At 45.9% G+C, this 22,940-nt stretch overlaps 1 protein-coding gene across 1 annotated transcript; it reads right to left on the reverse strand.

Annotated features, from left to right (window-relative positions):
- Positions 1-254: 254 nt before the first annotated feature.
- LOC144261890 (b(0,+)-type amino acid transporter 1-like) lies at positions 255-22,733 on the reverse strand. The gene is made up of 6 exons (XM_077811462.1): positions 21,990-22,733; positions 6,716-6,849; positions 6,247-6,376; positions 3,260-3,384; positions 2,340-2,427; positions 255-488 (listed from the first exon to the last, which is right to left on the reverse strand). Exons 1-6 carry the CDS (start codon positions 22,731-22,733, stop codon positions 255-257), a joined length of 1,455 nt encoding a protein of 484 aa, XP_077667588.1.
- Positions 22,734-22,940: the final 207 nt, after the last annotated feature.

A 22,940-nucleotide genomic window follows, 5' to 3' on the forward strand; every position in this document is an offset into this window, starting at 1 on the left:
CAGGAATGGTAAAGGGTGCAGAATATGTGTGTGGAAGGGAGAAGGTATCCCCAGAAAACACACAAGGACTCTTCCATTGGCCCATATCTATCTACCACATGTTTTTGTTCCATTTTCTTCCAACCTACTTAATGTAGTTATTCTGCTTCCCCTATGAACAAGCTATTTTGCACATATATCTCAAACAAACATGGTCTTCAGTATTGGAATAAATAAGTAGGAGCAGCCAACAATGTAGTACAGTGAATGTTAAATTAGTTCGTATTCTTAGCCGTCGGGGCAACTTCCAGGAGCAGCTGGAGATGCAAAGTGACTCTCTGTAAGAACTGGGGATGGCGTTTGTAATGAACTAATGGGAAGTAAACAATGATACCACTGAGGATGAATAGGATGACATAGAGGGACTCGATCTGGGGTTGGTCGATGATTGGAGCCAGCACCAGGTACACAGATGCAATCAACACAATTATTGGTATAATAATTGGAACCTGTGAAAGCAAAACATCTCTGTAAAGGACCATATATATCCTAGGCCTGACCCTGTGAAGTTCTGAATGCCCTCAACCCACACTGGAATAGCACTTTCCAGGAGGCACTCAGCACCTTCCAGAATTAGGCCTTTGGGCACAGACTCTTCAGCCAGCCATTAAATCTGCGTGCATGTTCTAGGTACACTGAGGATTATGAACACAGAACCACAAATCCTATAATAGTGTCTGACTGACCACTTGTACTTGAAAATGGGAGGGTCTGCATGTGTAAAGCCGACAGACCTGGTCGTCAAAAGGCAGGATCGAATCTGGGACAGCTGAAGCTTGGTCTACAGCCTAAGGCTGTAGCAGACTCATTCATCCCTAGATGGTCTAGATGCCACTAGAGGGAGACAATAGTGCCACACCAAGCAGACAGCCGTTACACATGCACCGAGGGGTGGATGCCCAAGTAGCCTATTTCTGTAAGTCTGGCCTTAAAAATATTCAATCTAAAACTTAAATTTAAATTAAACTAAATTAAATTTAAACAACTTAAAATTTCACCAAAGACCTGTAAATAAACAAGAGGGAATAATCCTGCACCAACAGGGAGATGGGTTAGATGCCCCAGTTGTTCTTTTCCATCTCTAACTTCTGTGATACCCTACTTTCAGGAGGGAATCGAACTGCCAAAGTCAATGGTATTGTGCTTGTTTAATAGGGAGAGCATGGATGGGACCCTCCACAGATCTCCCTAGCCTTACCACTCAGCAGCACTGCTCTGCCTGCCTCAGCCCATGCTCACTCCCAACGGGGCCCCAACCTTTCTGGCAAAATTCTAATACAAACTCTAGCTTTACTTTGAGTGTGAAAATGTTTCTCTTGCAGACAATGGTGTGTCACAAGGACAGATCCTTCTATGGCCACTACCCTGTTAGCCAAGACCAGGGAACCTCAGGAGTTAGTGACATGAGTTGCTACAGTCTGAGCTAAAGAGCCAAACTATCAATCTAAAAATTGTAACAGGCCCATTACCTCTGTGGACTGAGACCTGGCAGGCACATAAAACACACTGAACAGGGGGTTGCACTTCCACTGTTTCACTCTTCTTTAGCCAACAACATGGAGTTTGCTGTCCTAGTTTCAGGACAGAATCACAGGTGATAGGTGCCTTATTGGGACTTTTCCATCTCCCTGCCCAGGCAGGGCGTGCTCTACTGTTCCATCACTAGTGCTTTGTCAAGTCTAGCTTTAAATATTAAACCTGCTCCACACCTCATGGAGATGCCCACTGGGGTCCAAGATCCACGCATTGCCCCTATCCCAAAGAAAAGCCAATGGACTGTGAATGGAGCCTGCTCTGGTTCACTTTTTTTCAGTGATCCCCTCTAAGCCTAGAAACTCCCCTTTCCGAAGAGTTCCCCGTCTAACAGGAGAAGCCCTGCAGCACATCTTCTCTGGAGCTGTGCAGTCTGATGGGGCACTGGAGAGAGGTACAGGTGACTCCAGAACAGGACTTCATATGGATCCCATGAGCTAACCTATATTTGGGAATCAGTACCCTAGGAAGCAAATATGTGCCCCAGCTATGGCAAAATGACTCAGGAGACGCTTTTAGAGCACTCCTTTCCTTAGATCCTCTTCTCACAGGTTTAAGAAGAAGCAGTGTCTGAGATCCAGGACTAAAGATAAACCTTCACTGGTGGAAGGGGCAGCGTGTTGCCAGGCAGGTAGCTATATGTCTCCATAGTGCCCTAATGTTCAATCCTTCCAGATGGGATTAAAGAGAATATTTGGTAAAGTCTATCAAGGGTGCAACATCATTCTCACTTCCATGGGCAACAAATAAATGTTTTTAAGTTTTACCTTATATGATCTTGGCAGTTCCGGTTTCTTAATCTTTAAGTACAGGAGACCAGCAATAGTTGTGCCATAGAAAAGCCAAGCTGTAAAACTGTACAAAAAAAAAGTTACAACCATTGAGTTCAGGAATTAGATCAGCTGAATATAAAAGCCCTGCTTTTCAGATATCAACTGCATGTACCTTTAAGAAAGTGCACTGTTTAAAAAGGAGAGGAATCATTAACTTTAGTACAAAAGAGCCCTTTTTAATTGTCCTAAATTCAACACTTATCAACATGCACTCCATTTTTCTCATCTACAGTGATCAAAACTTTAAAATGGAGTAAATATCATTAGCCATTAGAACAATTTACCAAGTTTGTGGTGGATTCTCCATCACTAGAAATTTTTAAATAAAAGATTAGATGCTTTTCTACAATATATACTCTAGTTCAAACAGGAATTAATTCTGAAAAATCCTATGCCTGTATTATATAGAGTATCAGAGGAGATGATCACAGTGGCTTCTTCTTATAATCTATGAAAACAGCAGGTATGGATCCATTTGTAAATTACTATGAATCACAGCAGCATTCACGTCACAAAATTGCTATTCACACACTTTTCCCTTCCCTCTGACAATTGTTAGCTAGAAAATGATAACATGAGCTAATGAAGGCAGCAAGTATCATAGAATACCAGGGTTGGAAGGGACCTCAGGAGGTCATCTAGTCCAACCCCCTGCTCAAAGCAGGACCAATCCCCAATTTTTGCCCCATATCCCTAAATGGCCCCCTCAAGGATTGAACTCACAACCCTGGGTTTAGCAGGCCAAAGCCCAAACCACTGAGCTATCCCTCTCTCCACAGAGGTAGAGAGAATGTATTAAAAATGTTAAAAACAGATTCGGGGAGGGGGAGGAGCAATGGAAATATTAACCATACCTGAAGAAGTTTACTATGCTGCTGAAGTTTCCTGGTATTATCATTATTAAAGCCATGGCTGATGTAAATATCAGAGCAGGGGAAGGCGTGAGGCATCTCACATGAGCCATGGACAGAATATCTGGCTGAAAGTCAAAGCAAAAGGTGACAGACAGACAATCATATCTGCATAGGTCCCAATTCTGAAATGCATACTCATGCTGCCATGGGCTGCACTGGGAATTTTGCCTGAAGCAAGAGTTCAGGATTGGGCCTTTAACCAGCAGCTAAGCACTGTAATTAAAAAGCAGTTCTACTCTGAAGGGTGTAAACGTGGAACGCCTCAAGGCTATCTTTAATCATAGCTCAGTGATTTCATATCAGATTTGCTCAGGCTGCAAATAAAAGATGGGATTTTCTGTCAGTCTATAGCCTCTAGCTGGTACCTGAAAGCCAAGTCAGATTATTATTAATGATGATTAATGATCCAGAAAGAAAGATTCTAAAAGCAAATTCTGCCTTGTTACATCTGGGCAGCCTCATTGTTCTCCAGCTCTGCTACTTTCAGTTACTTTCCAATGGGACTTGACATCAGTGGGACTATTTGTGGAACTAAGCATCTAGAAATGAAAGACTACTGCAACCAGCCCCCAAACAAACCCTGATTTGTTACAAAATGTGGGATAACTTGCTAGCCTGTTCCATTGCTTGATTCCATTGCTTGGGAGTGTTTAAAGAGAGCACTTTGTCTCATTTCTGAAGTGACTATCAGGTGCTCAGTTATAATACTACCCTACTGCCTGAAAACCTGGGTCACTGCATACATTCTGAACTATCTGTTAACGTACATGCTCAGAGCTTTCAGATCCCAAACTGCCCAGAGCATCACATGCATTCCAGAACTTTCCATGTATGGATGACACCATCTTTCATTTCTAAAAAGGGGACATGCAACACATAACTCCCTGTGTTGTTTGCATGGGCCCAGGCATTTAAACACACTGAAGAGTCCCTGAGCTGAGAGTGTAGGGGAAGTGGAGTCTTACACTTATGCATACGGGAGGAAAAATGATGGAAAGCAAGAACTGTAATTAGGGGGTGCTAGAAAGAACATAACTTCCATGCTAAGGGTATGTCCACACTACGGAATTAGGTCGAATTTATAGAAGTCGGTTTTATATATTCGAGTGTGTGTGTCCCCACAGAAAATGCTTTAAGTGCATTAACTCGGCGGAGTGTTTCCACAGTACCGAGGCAAGCGTCGACTTCCGGAGTGTTGCACTGTGGGTGGCTATCCCACAGTTCCCGCAGTCTCTGCTGCCCATTGGAATTCTGGGTTGAGATCCCAATGCCTGATGGGGCTAAAACATTGTCGCGGGTGGTTCTGGGTACATATCATCAGGCCCCTGTTCCCTCCCTCCCTCCGTGAAAGCAAGGGCAGACAATTGTTTCGCGCCTTTTTTCCTGAGTTACCTGTGCAGACGCCATACAACAGCAAGCATGGAGCCCGCTCAGGTAACCGTCACCGTATGTCTCCTGGGTGCTGGCAGACGCGGTACTGCATTGCTACACAGTAGCAGCAACCCATTGCCTTCTGGCAGCAGACGGTGCAATACGACTGGTAGCCGTCATCGTCATGTCCGAGGTGCTCCTGGCCACGTCGGCCAGGAGTGCCTGGGCAGACATGGATGCAGGGACTAAATTTGGAGTGACTTGACCAGGTCATTCTCTTTAGTCCTGCAGTCAGTCCTATTGAACCGTCTTATGGTGAGCAGGCAGACGATACGGAATTGCTAGCAGTCGTACTGTACCATCTTCTGCCGGGCAGGCAAGAGATGAGGATGGATAGCAGTCGTATTGCACCATCTTCTGCCGGGCAGGCAAGAGATGAGGATGGCTAGCAGTCGTATTGCACCATCTTCTGCCAAGCAGCCATGAGATGTGGATGGCATGCAGTCCTTCTGCACTGTCTGCTGTCAGCCAAAGATGTAAAAGATAGATGGAGTGGATCAAAACAAGAAATAGACCAGATTTGTTTTGTACTCATTTGCTTCCCCCCCTCACCCGTCTAGGGGACTCATTCCTCCAGGTCACACTGCAGTCACTCACAGAGAAGGTGCAGCGAGGTAAATCTAGCCATGTATCAATCAGAGGCCAGACTAACCTCCTTGTTCCAATAAGGCCGATTTAAGCGCTAATCCACTTGTCAGGGGTGGAGTACGGAAATCGATTTTTAAGAGCCCTTTAAGTCGAAATAAAGGGCTTCATCGTGTGGACGGGTGCAGGTTTACATCGATTTAACGCTGCTAAATTCGACCTAAAGTCCTAGTGTAGACCAGGGCTAAGTGCAGAGAACGAGCTCCCCTTCTTCTCCTTGGCGTAGGGATCAGCAGTCCTTCACAGCTCGCCTCCCCTCCGCCCCACTCTGTTTCAATTTACTTTAACCATTGAGACAGACCCTTAAGAGTGAAGACTTTGAGGCTATGTCTACACTCAATGTTTTTGATAGTTTCCCCCCACCCTGCCCCACCACTGATCTAATACATGTGGAGCTTCAGCTCCAGCAATGGTGTGAGCACGAATGTAGGCAATATGCAGGCATTTCCACTACGGTAGATGACCTGGGGGTAAAAAGAAGCCCACACTTAGTCTGTACGCTGTGTTGCTGGTGCTCAGAGCTGCACCTTTCCACCTGCAGTAAACCCTAAGGGGGAGAGTTTATGAACAATGTCTGATTCCACATCACCTCCCACTTCAGTGGTGGCTGGGCCAGCAGCAACTGAAGAGTCAATCCACAGAGCTTTCTAAAATCCTGCAGGAAAAGGGGAGTTAGGAGCTAATATTTCTAATGTGTTTTTAAAAAAACAAAACAGACTTTGGAGGGGAAAATCAAACAATGGAGATGCCTTTATATATCAGTAAATGGCTTCAAGAAGCTCTCCCCCCTTTTTGCTTCACATTAAGGGGGAAATAGCATGAACCTAAATAGACAGTTTCCACTCCCTTACCATATGGCCTTCCCTTGAAGCAATATAGCACACACGGCCTCCACTGAAAAACGTTCCATTCGCTGACCCAAACGAAGACAGCGCAACTGACAATGAGATCAGCCAGACCCAGTTGCCCAGGACTTTATTCCTAAGTGACAGGGAAATAAAACAGCAAGGCCACAGATCATGCAAAAGCAAATGGTTTTAACCACGACAGAGAAAGACAATCAGTCTCACTCCCTTAATTCATCTTTAACTAGTTGTGCAATGCTATGGCCTGCAGAGGCAGTCATCCTGACCAACTGGAAGAATGCCCTTAGTGTCATCCATATCATACAGGTGATAGGGGAAACAGGTGAAGTGACCTGCCCAAGGTCACTCAGCAGGCCAGTGGCAGAGCTGGGAGTAGCACTAAGTTCTCCTGAATGCCAGTTGGGTGTCCTAGCCACTAGGCCGCAGTGACAGCGTTAGTACACGCATAGCTCACCCCCAGCTGACGGCCACAGCGCCTGAAGACAGAAGTTCAGCTGGAGTCAGGGCTGCAAAGTAGCTCACGTTTACCAGCAAATATAGGCATGTCACCAAAGGAATGGCAATCATCACTGCTCTTGGAAGGTTCACCTAGGGAAGAGATAAAGAAGGATGAGCTAAGGGCTCCAACACAGCAATGGATATTTACAGCTGCCTCTTGCAGATGGCCAGCTCACGCTGGAATTGAAATCTTCATTGACAATTGATGCACAGCAAAACATTTGACAGGGTGAGAGTGGACATGGTCACATGTACATTCTTGTGCCATAACCTATTTTACTGAATTTCCACGAATCACTGTAAAACATTTAGCAACGGCTATAACAGAGTTCCTGTGTCCCTGTGTGTCTGAGCATTTTTTGGCCAGCACGCTGAACAGAGATAGAGACTGGACCAAGCTGACCGAAGGGAAAGGGATGGGATGGGAAAAGAACAATTTTATGACACTTATGGTTACAGTTGCTCAAAGACTGAAACCAGCCCCACTTCCTTCTCTTCTACTTCCTCCCCTTTGCAAATGGGAGTTGCATGGAGGGGTAGGAGAGGTGGTGGCTTAGGTATGGGTCCAAGAAGGGAAAGGGAACCATTTGTTGGTCCAAGGAAAGTCAGAGCAGTCTATTCTCCCTAAGACCATTGCAAATGTTTATTACCATTCCCAGTCCTTGGCATGTGGCCTCTCTCTACACTGAGTCACTCTGCAGAAGCGGGGAAAAGTGGAGGTGAGTGAGGTGTCCTCTGGCAGTTCTGACACATCCCATGTCCCTTAGTAGTGGAGAGGTGTTATTCCAAAGGTGCAGTGAAGAAAAGGCACTTCTTGTAGTTTCCCTGTCCCTTTCAGTGCTGCTCATTGAACACACGGGTTGGACTTTCTGGTGATGCGGCGGGTGGGATGAGTTATGGGGTGAGTGGATGTTCTCTGTTGTTCTTTGTTCCTTTACCATAGGAAGGAAACTCTGTCTGCTAGCTAGTCAATTTCCTCTCAAATTTCCACCCTGAGGGCATAATTCAGCAAATATTCAAGCTGGTTCCCTGGGTTTAACAGCAGGGCAAATGGGTGTGGTCCAGCTCTGTAGCTCACCAAATTCTTCCACTCAGCAATAGCGGGGTCACCCTTATTAGAAACATCTAATAAACACCTTAGCATAGGTGGCCGGGTGCCCTCCACAGTACTGGAAAGAACGGTCTTTTTCATTCTGGAAAAAGAAAAGGAGTACTTGTGGCACCTTAGAGACTAACCAATTTATTTGAGCATGAGCTTTCGTGAGCTACAGCTCACTTCATCAGATGCATACCATGGAAACTGCAGCAGACTTTATATATACACAGAGAATATGAAACAATACCTCCTCCCACCCCACTGTCCTGCTGGTAATAGCTTATCTAAAGTAATCTTCAGGTTAGGCCATTTCCAGCACAAATCCAGGTTTTCTCACCCTCCACCCCCCCACACAAATTCACTCTCCTGCTGGTGATAGCCCATCCAAAGTGACAACTCTTTACACAATGTGCATGATAATGAAGTTAGGCCATTTCCTGCACAAATCCAGGTTCTCTCACTCCCTCACCCCCCTCCAAAAACCCACCCCCATACACACACAAACTCACTCTCCTGCTGGTAATAGCTCATCCAAACTGACCACTCTCCAAGTTTAAATCCAAGTTAAACCAGAACATCTGGGGGGGGGGGGGTAGGAAAAAACAAGAGGAAATAGGCTACCTTGCATAATGACTTAGCCACTCCCAGTCTCTATTTAAGCCTAAATTAATAGTATCCAATTTGCAAATGAATTCCAATTCAGCAGTTTCTCGCTGGAGTCTGGATTTGAAGTTTTTTTGTTTTAAGATAGCGACCTTCATGTCTGTGATTGCGTGACCAGAGAGATTGAAGTGTTCTCCGACTGGTTTATGAATGTTATAATTCTTGACATCTGATTTGTGTCCATTTATTCTTTTACGTAGAGACTGTCCAGTTTGACCAATGTACATGGCAGAGGGGCATTGCTGGCACATGATGGCATAAATCACATTGGTGGATGTGCAGGTGAACGAGCCTCTGATAGTGTGGCTGATGTTATTAGGCCCTGTGATGGTGTCCCCTGAATAGTTATGTGGGCACAATTGGCAACGGGCTTTGTTGAAAGGATAAGTTCCTGGGTTAGTGGTTCTGTTGTGTGGTATGTGGTTGTTGGTGAGTATTTGCTTCAGGTTGCGGGGCTGCCTGTAGGCAAGGACTGGCCTGTCTCCCAAGATTTGTGAGAGTGTTGGGTCATCCTTTAGGATAGGTTGTAGATCCTTAATAATGCGTTGGAGGGGTTTTAGTTGGGGGCTGAAGGTGACGGCTAGTGGCGTTCTGTTATTTTCTTTGTTAGGCCTGTCCTGTAGTACGTAACTTCTGGGAACTCTTCTGGCTCTATCAATCTGTTTCTTTACTTCCGCAGGTGGGTATTGTAGTTGTAAGAAAGCTTGACAGAGATCTTGTAGGTGTTTGTCTCTGTCTGAGGGGTTGGAGCAAATGCGGTTGTATCGCAGAGCTTGGCTGTAGACGATGGATCGTGTGGTGTGGTCAGGGTGAAAGCTGGAGGCATGCAGGTAGGAATAGTGGTCAGTAGGTTTCCGGTATAGGGTGGTGTTTATGTGACCATTGTTTATTAGCACTGTAGTGTCCAGGAAGTGTATCTCTTGTGTGGACTGGACCAGGCTGAGGTTGGTGGTGGGATGGAAATTGTTGAAATCATGGTGGAATTCCTCAAGGGCTTCTTTTCCATGGGTCCAGATGATGAAGATGTCATCAATATAGCGCAAGTAGAGTAGGGGCTTTAGGGGACGAGAGCTGAGGAAGCGTTGTTCTAAATCAGCCATAAAACTGTTGGCATACTGTGGGGCCATGCGGGTACCCATAGCAGTGCCGCTGATCTGAAGGTATACATTGTCCCCAAATGTGAAATAGTTATGGGTAAGGACAAAGTCACAAAGTTCAGCCACCAGGTTAGCCGTGACATTATCGGGGATAGTGTTCCTGACGGCTTGTAGTCCATCTTTGTGTGGAATGTTGATGTAGAGGGCTTCTACATCCATAGTGGCCAGGATGGTGTTATCAGGAAGATCACCGATGGATTGAAGTTTCCTGAGGAAGTCAGTGGTGTCTCGAAGGTAGCTGGGAGTGCTGGTAGCGTAGGGCCTGAGGAGGGAGTCTACATAGCCAGACAATCCTGCTGTCAGGGTGCCAATGCCTGAAATGATGGGGCGCCCAGGAGTTCCAGGTTTATGGATCTTGGGTAGTAGATAGAATATCCCAGGTCGGGGTTCCAGGGGTGTGTCTGTGTGGATTTGATCTTGTGCTTTTTCAGGAAGTTTCTTGAGCAAATGCTGTAGTTGCTTTTGGTAACTCTCAGTGGGATCATAGGGTAATGGCTTGTAGAAACTCGTGTTGGAGAGCTGCCGAGCAGCCTCTTGTTCATATTCCGACCTATTCATGATGACAACAGCACCTCCTTTGTCAGCCTTTTTGATTATGATGTCAGAGTTGTTTCTGAGGCTGTGGATGGCATTGCGTTCCGCATGGCTGAGGTTATGGGGCAAGTGATGCTGCTTTTCCACTATTTCACCTGGTGGCTGAACTTTGTGACTTTGTCCTTACCCATAACTATTTCACATTTGGGGACAATGTATACCTTCAGATCAGCGGCACTGCTATGGGTACCCGCATGGCCCCACAGTATGCCAACAGTTTTATGGCTGATTTAGAACAACGCTTCCTCAGCTCTCGTCCCCTAAAGCCCCTACTCTACTTGCGCTATATTGATGACATCTTCATCATCTGGACCCATGGAAAAGAAGCCCTTGAGGAATTCCACCATGATTTCAACAATTTCCATCCCACCACCAACCTCAGCCTGGTCCAGTCCACACAAGAGATACACTTCCTGGACACTACAGTGCTAATAAACAACGGTCACATAAACACCACCCTATACCGGAAACCTACTGACCACTATTCCTACCTGCATGCCTCCAGCTTTCACCCTGACCACACCACACGATCCATCGTCTACAGCCAAGCTCTGCGATACAACCGCATTTGCTCCAACCCCTCAGACAGAGACAAACACCTACAAGATCTCTGTCAAGCTTTCTTACAACTACAATACCCACCTGCGGAAGTAAAGAAACAGATTGATAGAGCCAGAAGAGTTCCCAGAAGTTACGTACTACAGGACAGGCCTAACAAAGAAAATAACAGAACGCCACTAGCCGTCACCTTCAGCCCCCAACTAAAACCCCTCCAACGCATTATTAAGGATCTACAACCTATCCTAAAGGATGACCCAACACTCTCACAAATCTTGGGAGACAGGCCAGTCCTTGCCTACAGGCAGCCCCGCAACCTGAAGCAAATACTCACCAACAACCACATACCACACAACAGAACCACTAACCCAGGAACTTATCCTTGCAACAAAGCCCGTTGCCAATTGTGCCCACATATCTATTCAGGGGACACCATCACAGGGCCTAATAACATCAGCCACACTATCAGAGGCTCGTTCACCTGCACATCCACCAATGTGATTTATGCCATCATGTGCCAGCAATGCCCCTCTGCCATGTACATTGGTCAAACTGGACAGTCTCTACGTAAAAGAATAAATGGACACAAATCAGATGTCAAGAATTATAACATTCATAAACCAGTCGGAGAACACTTCAATCTCTCTGGTCACGCAATCACAGACATGAAGGTCGCTACCTTAAAACAAAAAAACTTCAAATCCAGACTCCAGCGAGAAACTGCTGAATTGGAATTCATTTGCAAATTGGATACTATTAATTTAGGCTTAAATAGAGACTGGGAGTGGCTAAGTCATTATGCAAGGTAGCCTATTTCCTCTTGTTTTTTCCTACCCCCCCCCCCCAGATGTTCTGGTTTAACTTGGATTTAAACTTGGAGAGTGGTCAGTTTGGATGAGCTATTACCAGCAGGAGAGTGAGTTTGTGTGTGTATGGGGGTGGGTTTTTGGAGGGGGGTGAGGGAGTGAGAGAACCTGGATTTGTGCAGGAAATGGCCTAACTTCATTATCATGCACATTGTGTAAAGAGTTGTCACTTTGGATGGGCTATCACCAGCAGGAGAGTGAATTTGTGTGGGGGGGTGGAGGGTGAGAAAACCTGGATTTGTGCTGGAAATGGCCTAACCTGAAGATTACTTTAGATAAGCTATTACCAGCAGGACAGTGGGGTGGGAGGAGGTATTGTTTCATATTCTCTGTGTATATATAAAGTCTGCTGCAGTCTCCACGGTATGCATCTGATGAAGTGAGCTGTAGCTCACGAAAGCTCATGCTCAAATAAATTGGTTAGTCTCTAAGGTGCCACAAGTACTCCTTTTCTTTTTGCGAATACAGACTAACACGGCTGTTACTGTGAAATTTTTCATTCTGGTATATTCAGGACTGCTATGTTCTCCAAGTGATGGGCAGCCTTTAAAGAACAGAAAGGTGACTTGTACCATGACCCCTGAAAGAACCGAACCCACCCCACACGCTGTAAACAATTGCATTTTAATAAAAGTAAGGCAGGTATCTTAGCATTTTTAACCTCAGCTGCTTCCCTGTGGGCTGCCAAGGTAGTATGAAAGAAGGGGGCTGTAACAGCTGCATTGCCTGGATTCTAAAAAGTATCAATATTGTGGCCTTCAGCAGTACAGTTGCGTTATATGGGGGGATTTAGGTCCCGTCCAAGGAAAAAATGAAATATAATGCTACCCGGGTATTTGACATGGCAAGATGTTCTGCTGCTGAGAGGGAACCCATTCTGGTGGTAGGGCAGAGGGGCACCACAGACATAACAAAGGGAGATGTCAAGGACTCTGGAGGACCTGCCTGTTGGTGTATATAGGAGTCAGGGGCAGTTGGACTTTCCTAGGGCAAGAGAGTATAAGGCTGTTAGGCAGGATGAGGCATTCCTGCAAATGGAGAGACAGCATGGGCAATGGGAGCATGCCCAGAGGGAATAGGATCATGCACTCATGCAGCCCCTAGTCCAACTAGGGAAGGCTTCCAACTAGCGGAAGGCTTTCAGGGCCTGCCCCCTGCTGGGGCCACTCCTCCTTTATGGGAACAGGCAACACTACCTCTTCCTCCTCCAGCAGCAGCCCAGGCTGCTGCTGTGACAGTGAATCCCAACTCCCTCCTTGCTGGGGAGGGGCATGCTGGACGCCCAGCACCATGTCCTCCTCAGTCACCAAAAACTCCTCTTGAGGGACCTCGGTCCACAAGCACAGCCTGTGTTTGGCCCCTAAATGCCATACAGGAGATGTCCCTATTTGTCACACCACACAATATTCTGTGGGCATTCCCCCTCTTCCCAAGGAGAGGAAAAGGTTGTGGAGATGTTTTGCCTACTTGTAAGGGAACTTGGCTTTTTTTTTTTTTTGGGGGGGGTCATTTGTTCCTGTTACAAACCGTTCTTGTTCCATGTATATATGTTTATGCAGAAGTCTCAAAGTCCCGGCCCATAGGCTATCTGTGGCCTGAGACCCTCTTCACTGCGGCCCCTGGAAACTTTTTAAAAATTTTCTTTCATCTGGCCCTCATGGCTGCTGCCCGGGGGTAGGAGGAGAGTGGGCTGGAGAGATTCACTTGCTCCATCCTGCTGCTCCTGGAACCCTCCCAGGGGTTGCACTTGGCAACGTGTCATTCATAAAACTTTTGATGTCTGTGGCCTGGGGCACATTCACTTCGGCAGCTCGGCTCCCTGCAAGGGGTTCCCTATCCCTGCGGTTGCCGGTGGAGCTGCGGAAGAGAGACCCAAGCAGCCACGCTGCCGGCTCTGTCTGCTGCAGGCGCCGCCCCCCGCAGCTCCCATTGGCTGGGGGAAAAGGATAGAGAGATCATCACTAGTCGCCAGGCAGAGTCAGCCATGGAGGCAGCCTCACCAGTCGCCGGGCAGAGTCAGCTGGGGTGGCATGAGGCCAAGGGAGCGAGGGAAAAGGGTGGGAAACGGGCTGGGAGGTGGTGTGACTCATGAGGCGCCAATGACAGCATGAGGGGGCATGCTGCTTCCGTCTCCCTTCCTGAAGTGCTGACTCCGTGGCCAAGGGGAGCTCCAGGAGCGGCGCCTTCATGGAGGCAATGTGCCTGGTGCCTGCAGATACGATAAGAAGAAAGGAAAGAGACTCTTCCCAGCTGTTGCCGCTGCTGGTCTGTGTAATAAAATGAGGCCCTTTATTTACTTTTTAACCCACTGTCCCACGTAATGTTGGTAGTTTGTGTAGGAGAGGCCATCTCAGCAGGAGCACCAGGAGGCACTGACCCTGATGGGAGCATAATCCCAGAGACACAGGGGAGGGTTAGACCCCCCCACTGCCCCATCTTTTTAGGGTAATAGCCATGCGCCTCACCCCCTGCACCTGACCGGTGGGCAGGCCATGACTGTGCCTCCTCCTCAGCCGCTTTTGTGCCCAAGGCGGCCCAGCCCCACAAGGTCCTGCTGTCAGTAGAGCATCGAGTGTGGGAAATTGGAGCAGGAACTGCCTCGTGGTAGGATGGTGTTGGTGAAGGTGTTTGGTGGCCCCTGAAAGACCAGGTTTCTATTCCTGGCACTGCCTCTGCCAGTGATGTCCTGTGTGACCTTGGGCAAGGCCTCAGTTCCCTAGCTGTCACACAGGGATAATAATAACCCACCTTTCTCTCTCTCTCACACACACACACACGGGTTGCTTGTAAACAGCCTTACAGAGAGATGTCTCAACCTAAAAAAAAAAAAGGAAAATTGACGACGAACACCCCCAATTCCAAGATAAGTGGACTGTTGATTATTTTGTCATTGAGTACAAACAGACTGCCTCATGCCTGATCTGCAAAGACAAGGTTGCTGTTTTAAAAGACGACACTATCGAACAACATGACACAACGAAACATGCACAGCAATATGATAAGTATCAGGGAGAAGAGAGAGAGAGCGAAGATGGTCTTACAATTGAAAAAAGACTTCGCGAAGTAGCAGCAGCTTTTTCAGAAAGTGAGAAAAGAATCAGAGTCAGCAGTTTTGGCAAGTTATGTCATAAGTGAAATGACTGCTAAGTGTGGGAAGCCATTTACGGATGGTGAATTTATTAAACAATGCTTTATTAAAGTCAGTGAGATCGTATGTCCCGACAGGAGAGATGTTTTCAGCAATATCAGCCTATCTCCAAATACAGTAGCAGAGCATATTATTCAATCGCAGTTGATGAGAGTACCAATTTGGTTGACAGTATGCAACTTGCCATATTTGTGAGAGGGGCTGATGAAAACTTTGCAGTAACTGAAGAACTGCTCAGCTTGTCAACAATGCACGGTAGGACAATGGCCAGTGAAATTTTTCACTGCCTCACAGAAGCACTGGAACAACACCGTCTGCCAGGGCACTTGTTAGCCGCCTTAATCACTGATGGGGCTCCAGCAATGATTGGTCAAAAAAACAGATTGGTAGCACTAGTACAAAAAAAGATGGCCGAGCAACCAATAGCGTTACACTGCATCATTCACCAACAAGCACTGTGCAGTAAATCTTTGAAATCTGACAAATGTCATGTCAATTGTTGTGAAATGTGTGAATTACATTTGCTCAAGGGGCTTGCAGCACAGACAGTTTTGTGCTTTCTTGGAGGAAACTGAATCTAAATAAGGTGACTTGCTCTACTTCACTGAGGTGTGCTGACTAAGCAAGGGTTCTACTTTTAAGAGATTCTTTTAATTGAAAACAGAGGTGAAAAGATTCATGGAAGAAATTAAATTGTCTGTACCACAATTTGAAGATCACAAATGGATGACAGATCTTGCTTTCCTTGTTGACATTACACAAGAGCTGAATATCCTACACCTGAAGCTGCAAGGTCCAGGCCAGCTGGTGACAGCAGTGTATGATAATGTGAGAGCATTCACAACTAAACAAAAACTGTGGAAAAATCAGATTTCTCAGGGGACTCTCACTCATTTCCCAGCATGCAAGTCACTTGTGGAAGAGCTCAGCTCTGAAATACAATTCAGTGGTTCTGAATACATTACTAAGCTTGACCTGCTTTTGCAAGAATTTGATCAGCGGTTTGCAGATTTCAGAAAGCACAAAGAAAGCTTCAATATGTTTGCTAATCCATTTTCTGTTGATGAGGAAACAGTACCATGTGATTTACAAATGGAACTCATTGATATGCAGTGCAACACATCTTTAAAGACTAAATTCAGAGAAACCGAAGATGTCACAGTTCTTCAGACAGCTACCACCATCTTTCCCAAATCTTGCAAAACCTTCAGAAAAATCATGTCCTTGTTTGGCGGTACTTAACATTTGTGAGAAACTTTTTTCCACAATGAATATACCGAACACAACTATCTGATGCACACCTTGCTGCAATCCTGAAGGTTTCAACTGCTCAGTCACTTTGGCCAAACATCAACAAACTGACAGAACTGAAGCATTGCCAGGTGTCCGGCAAACACTAAAAACTCTCTGGCAGGCGAAGAATTGTATAAAGTTGTATGACAGTTTTATTATTTCTAAGAAATTTGAAATAAAAAAATACAATATAAATGTTTTCTTTTCTGAACACCATCTTCAGTGACATTACTGGCCCGCTGGGAGGATTTGAGGACTAGCAGTGGCCCTAAGGTAAACTGAGTTTGAGACCTCTGTGTTAATGGAAGTTACTGGTCATGTCATTTGCATGAGTACCTTCTTAAGTATGGTCACTGGGATACTTCCTGGAGGTTTGGGGTGAGGTAGTGGATTCATGACTGAGTGATTTCTGTAAGAGACCAGTGCCATGGAAATGTGAATAATTCCATCCCGACCCTACCGCCTTTTCCCTCACCTCACCCCAGCCATGAATTACCTAGTTTTTTAAAGAGTTCATAGCAGTGAAGTATGAAGTGAAATAACCGTTGCTGTCCAAAGTACCACAACAGACAACATGAATTTTATGGAAAAGTCTTAGTTAACAAAAACAAAGTGAGAATACAGAAAAAGGAAACAAACGTTAACTAACAATGAAGATACCTGATGCTAAGCACTTTAACGACTCCCCCACCCTCAAACAGTTATCACTGGCAACCATGAGAGCAGTCATAGCATGGGAGCATGCATAGCTCCTGATGACAGCTTGGAGATACTGTGGCAGAATTGTAAGGAAGAACATATTAAGTCCTTCCCAAAACCTTATGGAACTGGGGTGGGGTTGTTTTTTTTTTAATTATTGTATCAATATTTAAGTGCTCCCTGTAACAGATTTTCTATTCATTGCTGGGGCGCCTCCTTGTGGCTGCATCTGGGGAATAGCCCTGCCCAGTCTGATGCCCTTTCCTATTTCTCATTCACAATACAGCCCTTCTCATGCTCCAGGGATTGGAGTGCTACCTCTTCACGGCTTGGCCCACTGGCCAAGTCACTATCGTTTTCCCCTTCTGGAGTGTTAAAGTCTCTCCATACCAGCTGTCTCAGGCAGTCTTCTAATTCACTGCCTAGACTGTGCCACTTCCCCAGTGACTGGTAGGGGAACTGGGACCCATCCAGGCACCCTCAAATCAGCAGCCAAGGTCTGCATCGTCCTAAACCTTGCTGCCATTTTCCTAAACCTTTTCCTACTCCACCCCTATCAGGCTTCTGCTCTACCACCCTTCTGGTTAAACCCTTCTTTCAGGGCCAGGATCCCAGGGCTTCTACTCTTCTCCTGAGTCTCCTTCTTTCCCTCTCTAAGCCCAGAGTAACCACAGACTTCCACAGCACTGCCTCCTTCTGCCCTCTCTTCCTGACCTTATGCCAGCCTGCCTGCTCCTGCCCAACTGGGCTTCATCCTCAATCAGTGCTTGCTCATCAAGCCTAACTCTCCCTCAGGTGTGGCCTATAAGGTTACTTAAGCCCTCTTGGGCCACATTAATCCTTTCCAGGCTCGTGTGGAGTGAATACCCCATCACACTCCCCATAAACCGACCCCAAACAGAGCAGTTAACATGAAACAAAAACATTGCTCAGTGATGGTACTGAAGTGTATTAAAAGTCTCCATAGTACAAAACCATGACCACAGCTCTTAACCCTGAGTGTCCTCTCCCAATTGTCTTGCTTTCAGTTAGAACACTTACTGAAGGGGATCAACACAAATCAAGGTATCCTGCCACAGAAGTATGTGGCAATGCTCTATTGTGCTTGTCAAGCAGTACTACATTGTCATAACAGTGTACCACGACACAGTCCCAATTCACTGTCTGGCTCCTCGTTATGACATTATTTGTGAGCTCACAGCATCATGAATTTTGCTGGCCGTCCAGGAACGAGGAGCAGTGCGCACATGGGTGGGGTTGCCTGTACAGGCTTCGGAAAGCAGTTCTGTCCTGTGCCCGCTGGCTGTGGAAGTATTCCCACTGAGCCCCACATACTTTAAACAAAACACAGTTCACCACGATAATCCAAACCCTGTTGGCCACATTGGCATCCAGATGAGTCCAGAGGCATTGCCCAAAAGTGCACTTTACTACCATTCTGTAGCTACTCGATCTGTAGTTTAATTCTTTTTCTTGGGTCAGAGATGTCGGGGTGAGCCACGGTAGGAGTGGGTCTGCAGAGTCCCCAGAATAAATGTCAGCACAGAAGCACCATACATAGTCACATTGTTTTGGAAGAATAAATTTGCGTCTTTCCCTTGCAGTACAACCCCAATCTCCTGAGCACCCTGGCATCATGGACCTTCCCTGTGTGTCCAGTGTTTAAATTCATGAACTGACCCCTGAGGTCCACCAAGCCTTGGAGAACCAGTGAATAGTAACCTTTGCAGATCACATACTCACTGGCCCCTTTCAGTGGGAAAAGTGAAAGGCTGTGTGTTCTGTTCATGGCCCCACACAATTAGGAAAAAACATCCTCTGAAATCCTGCTATAATTTCAGAGACTTGCATTATGCCAACCACACATCGGTAGATTACAGCATTGACAGCCTGGCATATCTGTACAACCTCCATCCCAACAGTCGACTTCTCAACCCTGAACTGGTTGGCAACTGACCAATAGCTGTCCAGGTGTTGCCTGATTTCCCTTTCAGGGAAATAGCCGTCTGTTTCTGCACTGGTATGGGATTCTGAAATCGAATGGTCTAGCGCTGGGGGCTTGGTCCAAGCTCCTGGCACAACTGAATGAAGGTCTGCTTCCTCATTCTGAGGCACTGGTCATCATCCCAGGATTCCAACATGATGTCATCCCACCACACTGTGCCACTTCTCTGGGACCAGAAGTGGTGGTCTACTCATGGCATACCATCATGATCCCAGCATTCAAACCATCCATTCCATGGGACCTGAGTGGATTTTCATTCCTGCTCTGGGCCAGCCATCTTCGCCACCTGAGAGCTCTCTGGGCTGATTCCATCCACTGTCCGGTACTGCACCACATGAACATTTGTCCTGCAAGCAGTAACAGAAGCAGAACCACATCTTCCTGGACCTGTTCCATGCCTCCAACACAGTTTGGCAGAAGGGAGAGAAGAGTGGGAGCTGCCTTTGTCAAGTGTGTGAAGGCGGGGTACAGTACCAGCAAAACGCAGCAAGGTGGCTCCTAGAGTGTGCGATGCACAGGACTCCGGGATAGCACTAATGTCACATGCCAAAAAGGAGCAGTGTGGATATATGCCCATTCACAGCATATACCAGTGCCCACCATGGCATATGGGGATACTCATCATGGGTACAGGATACACAGTATAAGCACATGTAGCCCCGTACACTCTTAAGTGTAGATGTAGCCAAAGTGAAATCATGTTTTTCACACAATACCTTCACAATGGACTCAGTCTTGAGGTCCTCACTCAGGCAACAATTCTATTGACTTGAGTGCCTTTTGCCTGAATAAGGATTGAAAGACCAGGCCTTGAATGCAGACGTTCACTATAACTGTCCATAACCAAGGTCCTCCACTGGGACATTCATGTATTATTGTTTGTTTCCCCAACCATGTGCTTGCAAACTCTCTTTACAACTGTGACTGCCAGGGGGTGGAGAGGAAGGGATCAGGAGTAGAAGTGAGGGGAACAGAGGAAGGCCAGGGTCAGGAGCAGCCATGCGTGTACCATCAGCGCCCTCACACCCACTCATTATCTATCTAGGTATTTAGATAGATCTACAATCAGAGTATCTGGCACCATTAAGTGTTTAAAATATGAATAACAATATCAATCTCATCCTTCCTTCCCATCCTGTAAGGAGAATTAGCTTAATTTGTTTAGAATTGTTTTATTTTGTGTGTGTGTGTGTGTGTGTGTGTGTGTGAGCGAGAGAGAGAGCGAGAGAGACCGGGGGTGCAGCAGGTGCTGGTACAGAATTGAAGTCTCCAGGAGGGGGGCTATATCACGGGGAGACTCCTGCTAGAGAGACTGTATGCTGAGGAATAAAGAGGAGACACATCTGCACCACCGATAGGCCCAATTTTGGAAATACCTCTGTGATTCCTCCAAAAGGATCACACAGACACATGCCAGTTTGTACTGGTCTGAACCAAAGAGTTAGTGTGACCAGTAGCTAGTGCAGGATTTGCTAACTGTGTTATACCCTAATGACATTTGCTGTTTAGTGTAACATTCTCACTAACTTATGACTTTCATTCTATCCCTGCCCTGGGAATAAAGAACTCTTTTGTTTTCAGAGGGACTGTCATTCTTGGAAGGAGCCTGTTAAATGCCCACATGGCTCTTATAGCTGTGCAGACAACACTTGCTCCAAAGTTTGTGGTGTAATGTTTGTATGCGCCAACAACACCAAATGTCCATGTTCCACTGCACAGGCCTATCTGAGACAAGATGGGGGTCAGTTACACTTATAATTATTACTTGTATGGCAATAGTGCATAGACACCCCAGCTGAGATCAGGGTCCCCTTGGGCTAGACATCATAAAAACACATAGCTAGCTCCTGCCCTGATTGATTTACAATCTAAATAGACAAGACCAACAAAGGGTGGGCAGGGAAACAGGGGCACAGGGAGGTGAAATTACTTGCCCACGGTTATGCAGTGAGTTGGTAGCAGAGCCAGGAATAGAATCCAGGTCTCTTGAACCCCATGGCCAATGCCCTACCCAACAGACATACTACCTCCCAACATGCTCTCATAAAATGTCTCTTATTTATTTATTGGTTAGTATCTGAGGGTCCAATTATGACTGAATAATGAGTTTTCAAGGGTGCCATCTGTTTAACCACAACTCTTTAAGATTATAAGCTATCATTTCCCACCAGAAAGCACTCCTTTCCTAACGGAGAAAAAAATTATAATTATGTTGTCAAGTGAATGATTAAACCATGCATTTACAAAGACGTATTGTACTTTAATCTGTTGCGTGACTCTTGATCATTGTAACGATAGCTTACTTGCTGCCAGTCCTGAAGATCACCTGTTTTGTTGCATCATTCCATGAACATTTCACTGAAATTGATGAAATATCAGTGTCTATTGCTGAACATTCAACATGTCCAAGAGTTAGATCACATTTAGATCACAGTTCAGAGGTGACAATTAGCCCTAACTGTCCTATGGATTTTTGCAATGTGAATACTTGTCCATTGGGAACTGGACTGAGACCATGGTGAGGATTTTTGGCCTGTGTTGTGCAGCAAATCAGATTAGATGATTGCAATGGTTCCTACTGGCCCTAACATCTGTGAACTATCAAATAATAAACACAGGGGCTTTTTACTGAAGATATTACAAGTGGTGAGTACCTGACCAAAATTCTTCCTGTTCCTACCTCAGCTACCTGTGCTGTGGAACAGTGTGCTGTACTTCCGTAGATTGTCTCCCTTCACCCTAAAGGCATCTGCCTTTCAGTGTTTAAAATTCTTTGGGAAGAAGTGCTGTGTAATGTAAGATATTAATTGTAATTTAGATTAATGTTGAATTGTGCTCCTTCTGTTAGATCTGTAAACTTGATTGCTGCTGCACTGGTATGAAATATGCTCTGTATACTTCTGCACTCACATGGCTCCATTCAACCAAGGATTGGTCACTATTTTAATCCCCAATTTATGGAGAGAGAAAATAAGGCACAGAGAAGTTAAATGGTTTGCTCAAAATCACACACAGGTAAGGGACAGAGCCCAGTTTGTGTGGCTCCGTGCTTTAACCACTAGACAGTACTGCCCCTCTCATTATCTTAAAACAATCAAAGGTGCTATTAGCAAAATTAAACAAATAAGTAAAATCCGTATAATTCACTCACTTCAGGCTTCCTAAGTTCCTCGGTCACAAAATTCAGGTTGTTCCATCCATCATAGGACCACAGTCCCTGATAAAATGCCACTCCGATTGGCCCAATCCTTGCAGTTGTGTTTTGAAAGGTGTCCTGGAAACTTTGCGTGTGTCCATTGATGAGCAACACCACACCGCCTATTACAATGACCAGCAAAACTAACAGTTTGGCTGCTGTAAATATGTTCATAATGGCTGTGGCCAGCCTCACATTGAGACAATTAACGATGGTTAAAAACAGGATACAGCTAGCGGCCGTACACTTGATCACTACCTGAGGGGTTGAGCATCCTTGGTAAAATGGAGCAACAGCATATTCGGCAAAGCTTAAAGAGACACCTGCCACACTGGCAGGCCTTACCACGATGATGGAAGTGTATGCAAAAAGAAAAGCAGGAAGAGAGCCAAAATTCCTTAAGATATAAATATAGTCCCCCCCTGACTCTTTAATTATGGTCCCAAGTTCAGCATAAGACAGGGCTCCAAACATGACCAGCAGACCACAAGCAGCCCAGATGATGAGACTTCCTGCAGGGCTACCCATATGGTACAGCACCCATTCTGGAGACATAAAGATCCCAGACCCGATCATGGTGCCTGCAATTAACGACACAGCGCTAATCAGTCCAATCTCTCGCTTCAGCCTTAAAGTCCCCATCCCTTCACTCGGATCTGCAGCTGAACTAGAAGAGTCTGCTGTCCTCCTTTCCCACATAAAGGAGCTCTTAGTATATGTTGCTTCAGAGAAGGTGTAAAAAAGCAGCACTCAGTGTTTCAAGTAAGGACTGTCTCAATCCTTAAGGTCACAGTTAATAATTACAGCAGTTAAGTAAATTACTTCAGATGTTACGTGTCCATTCAGTGATTTATAGTGAGATACATGACCTTTTTTTGTTGCCTTCCTTTCCTTTTATTACCATCT

The sequence above is a fragment of the Eretmochelys imbricata genome, chromosome 3 (assembly GCF_965152235.1).
Source record: "Eretmochelys imbricata isolate rEreImb1 chromosome 3, rEreImb1.hap1, whole genome shotgun sequence".
Taxonomy (NCBI): Eukaryota; Metazoa; Chordata; order Testudines; family Cheloniidae; genus Eretmochelys; species Eretmochelys imbricata.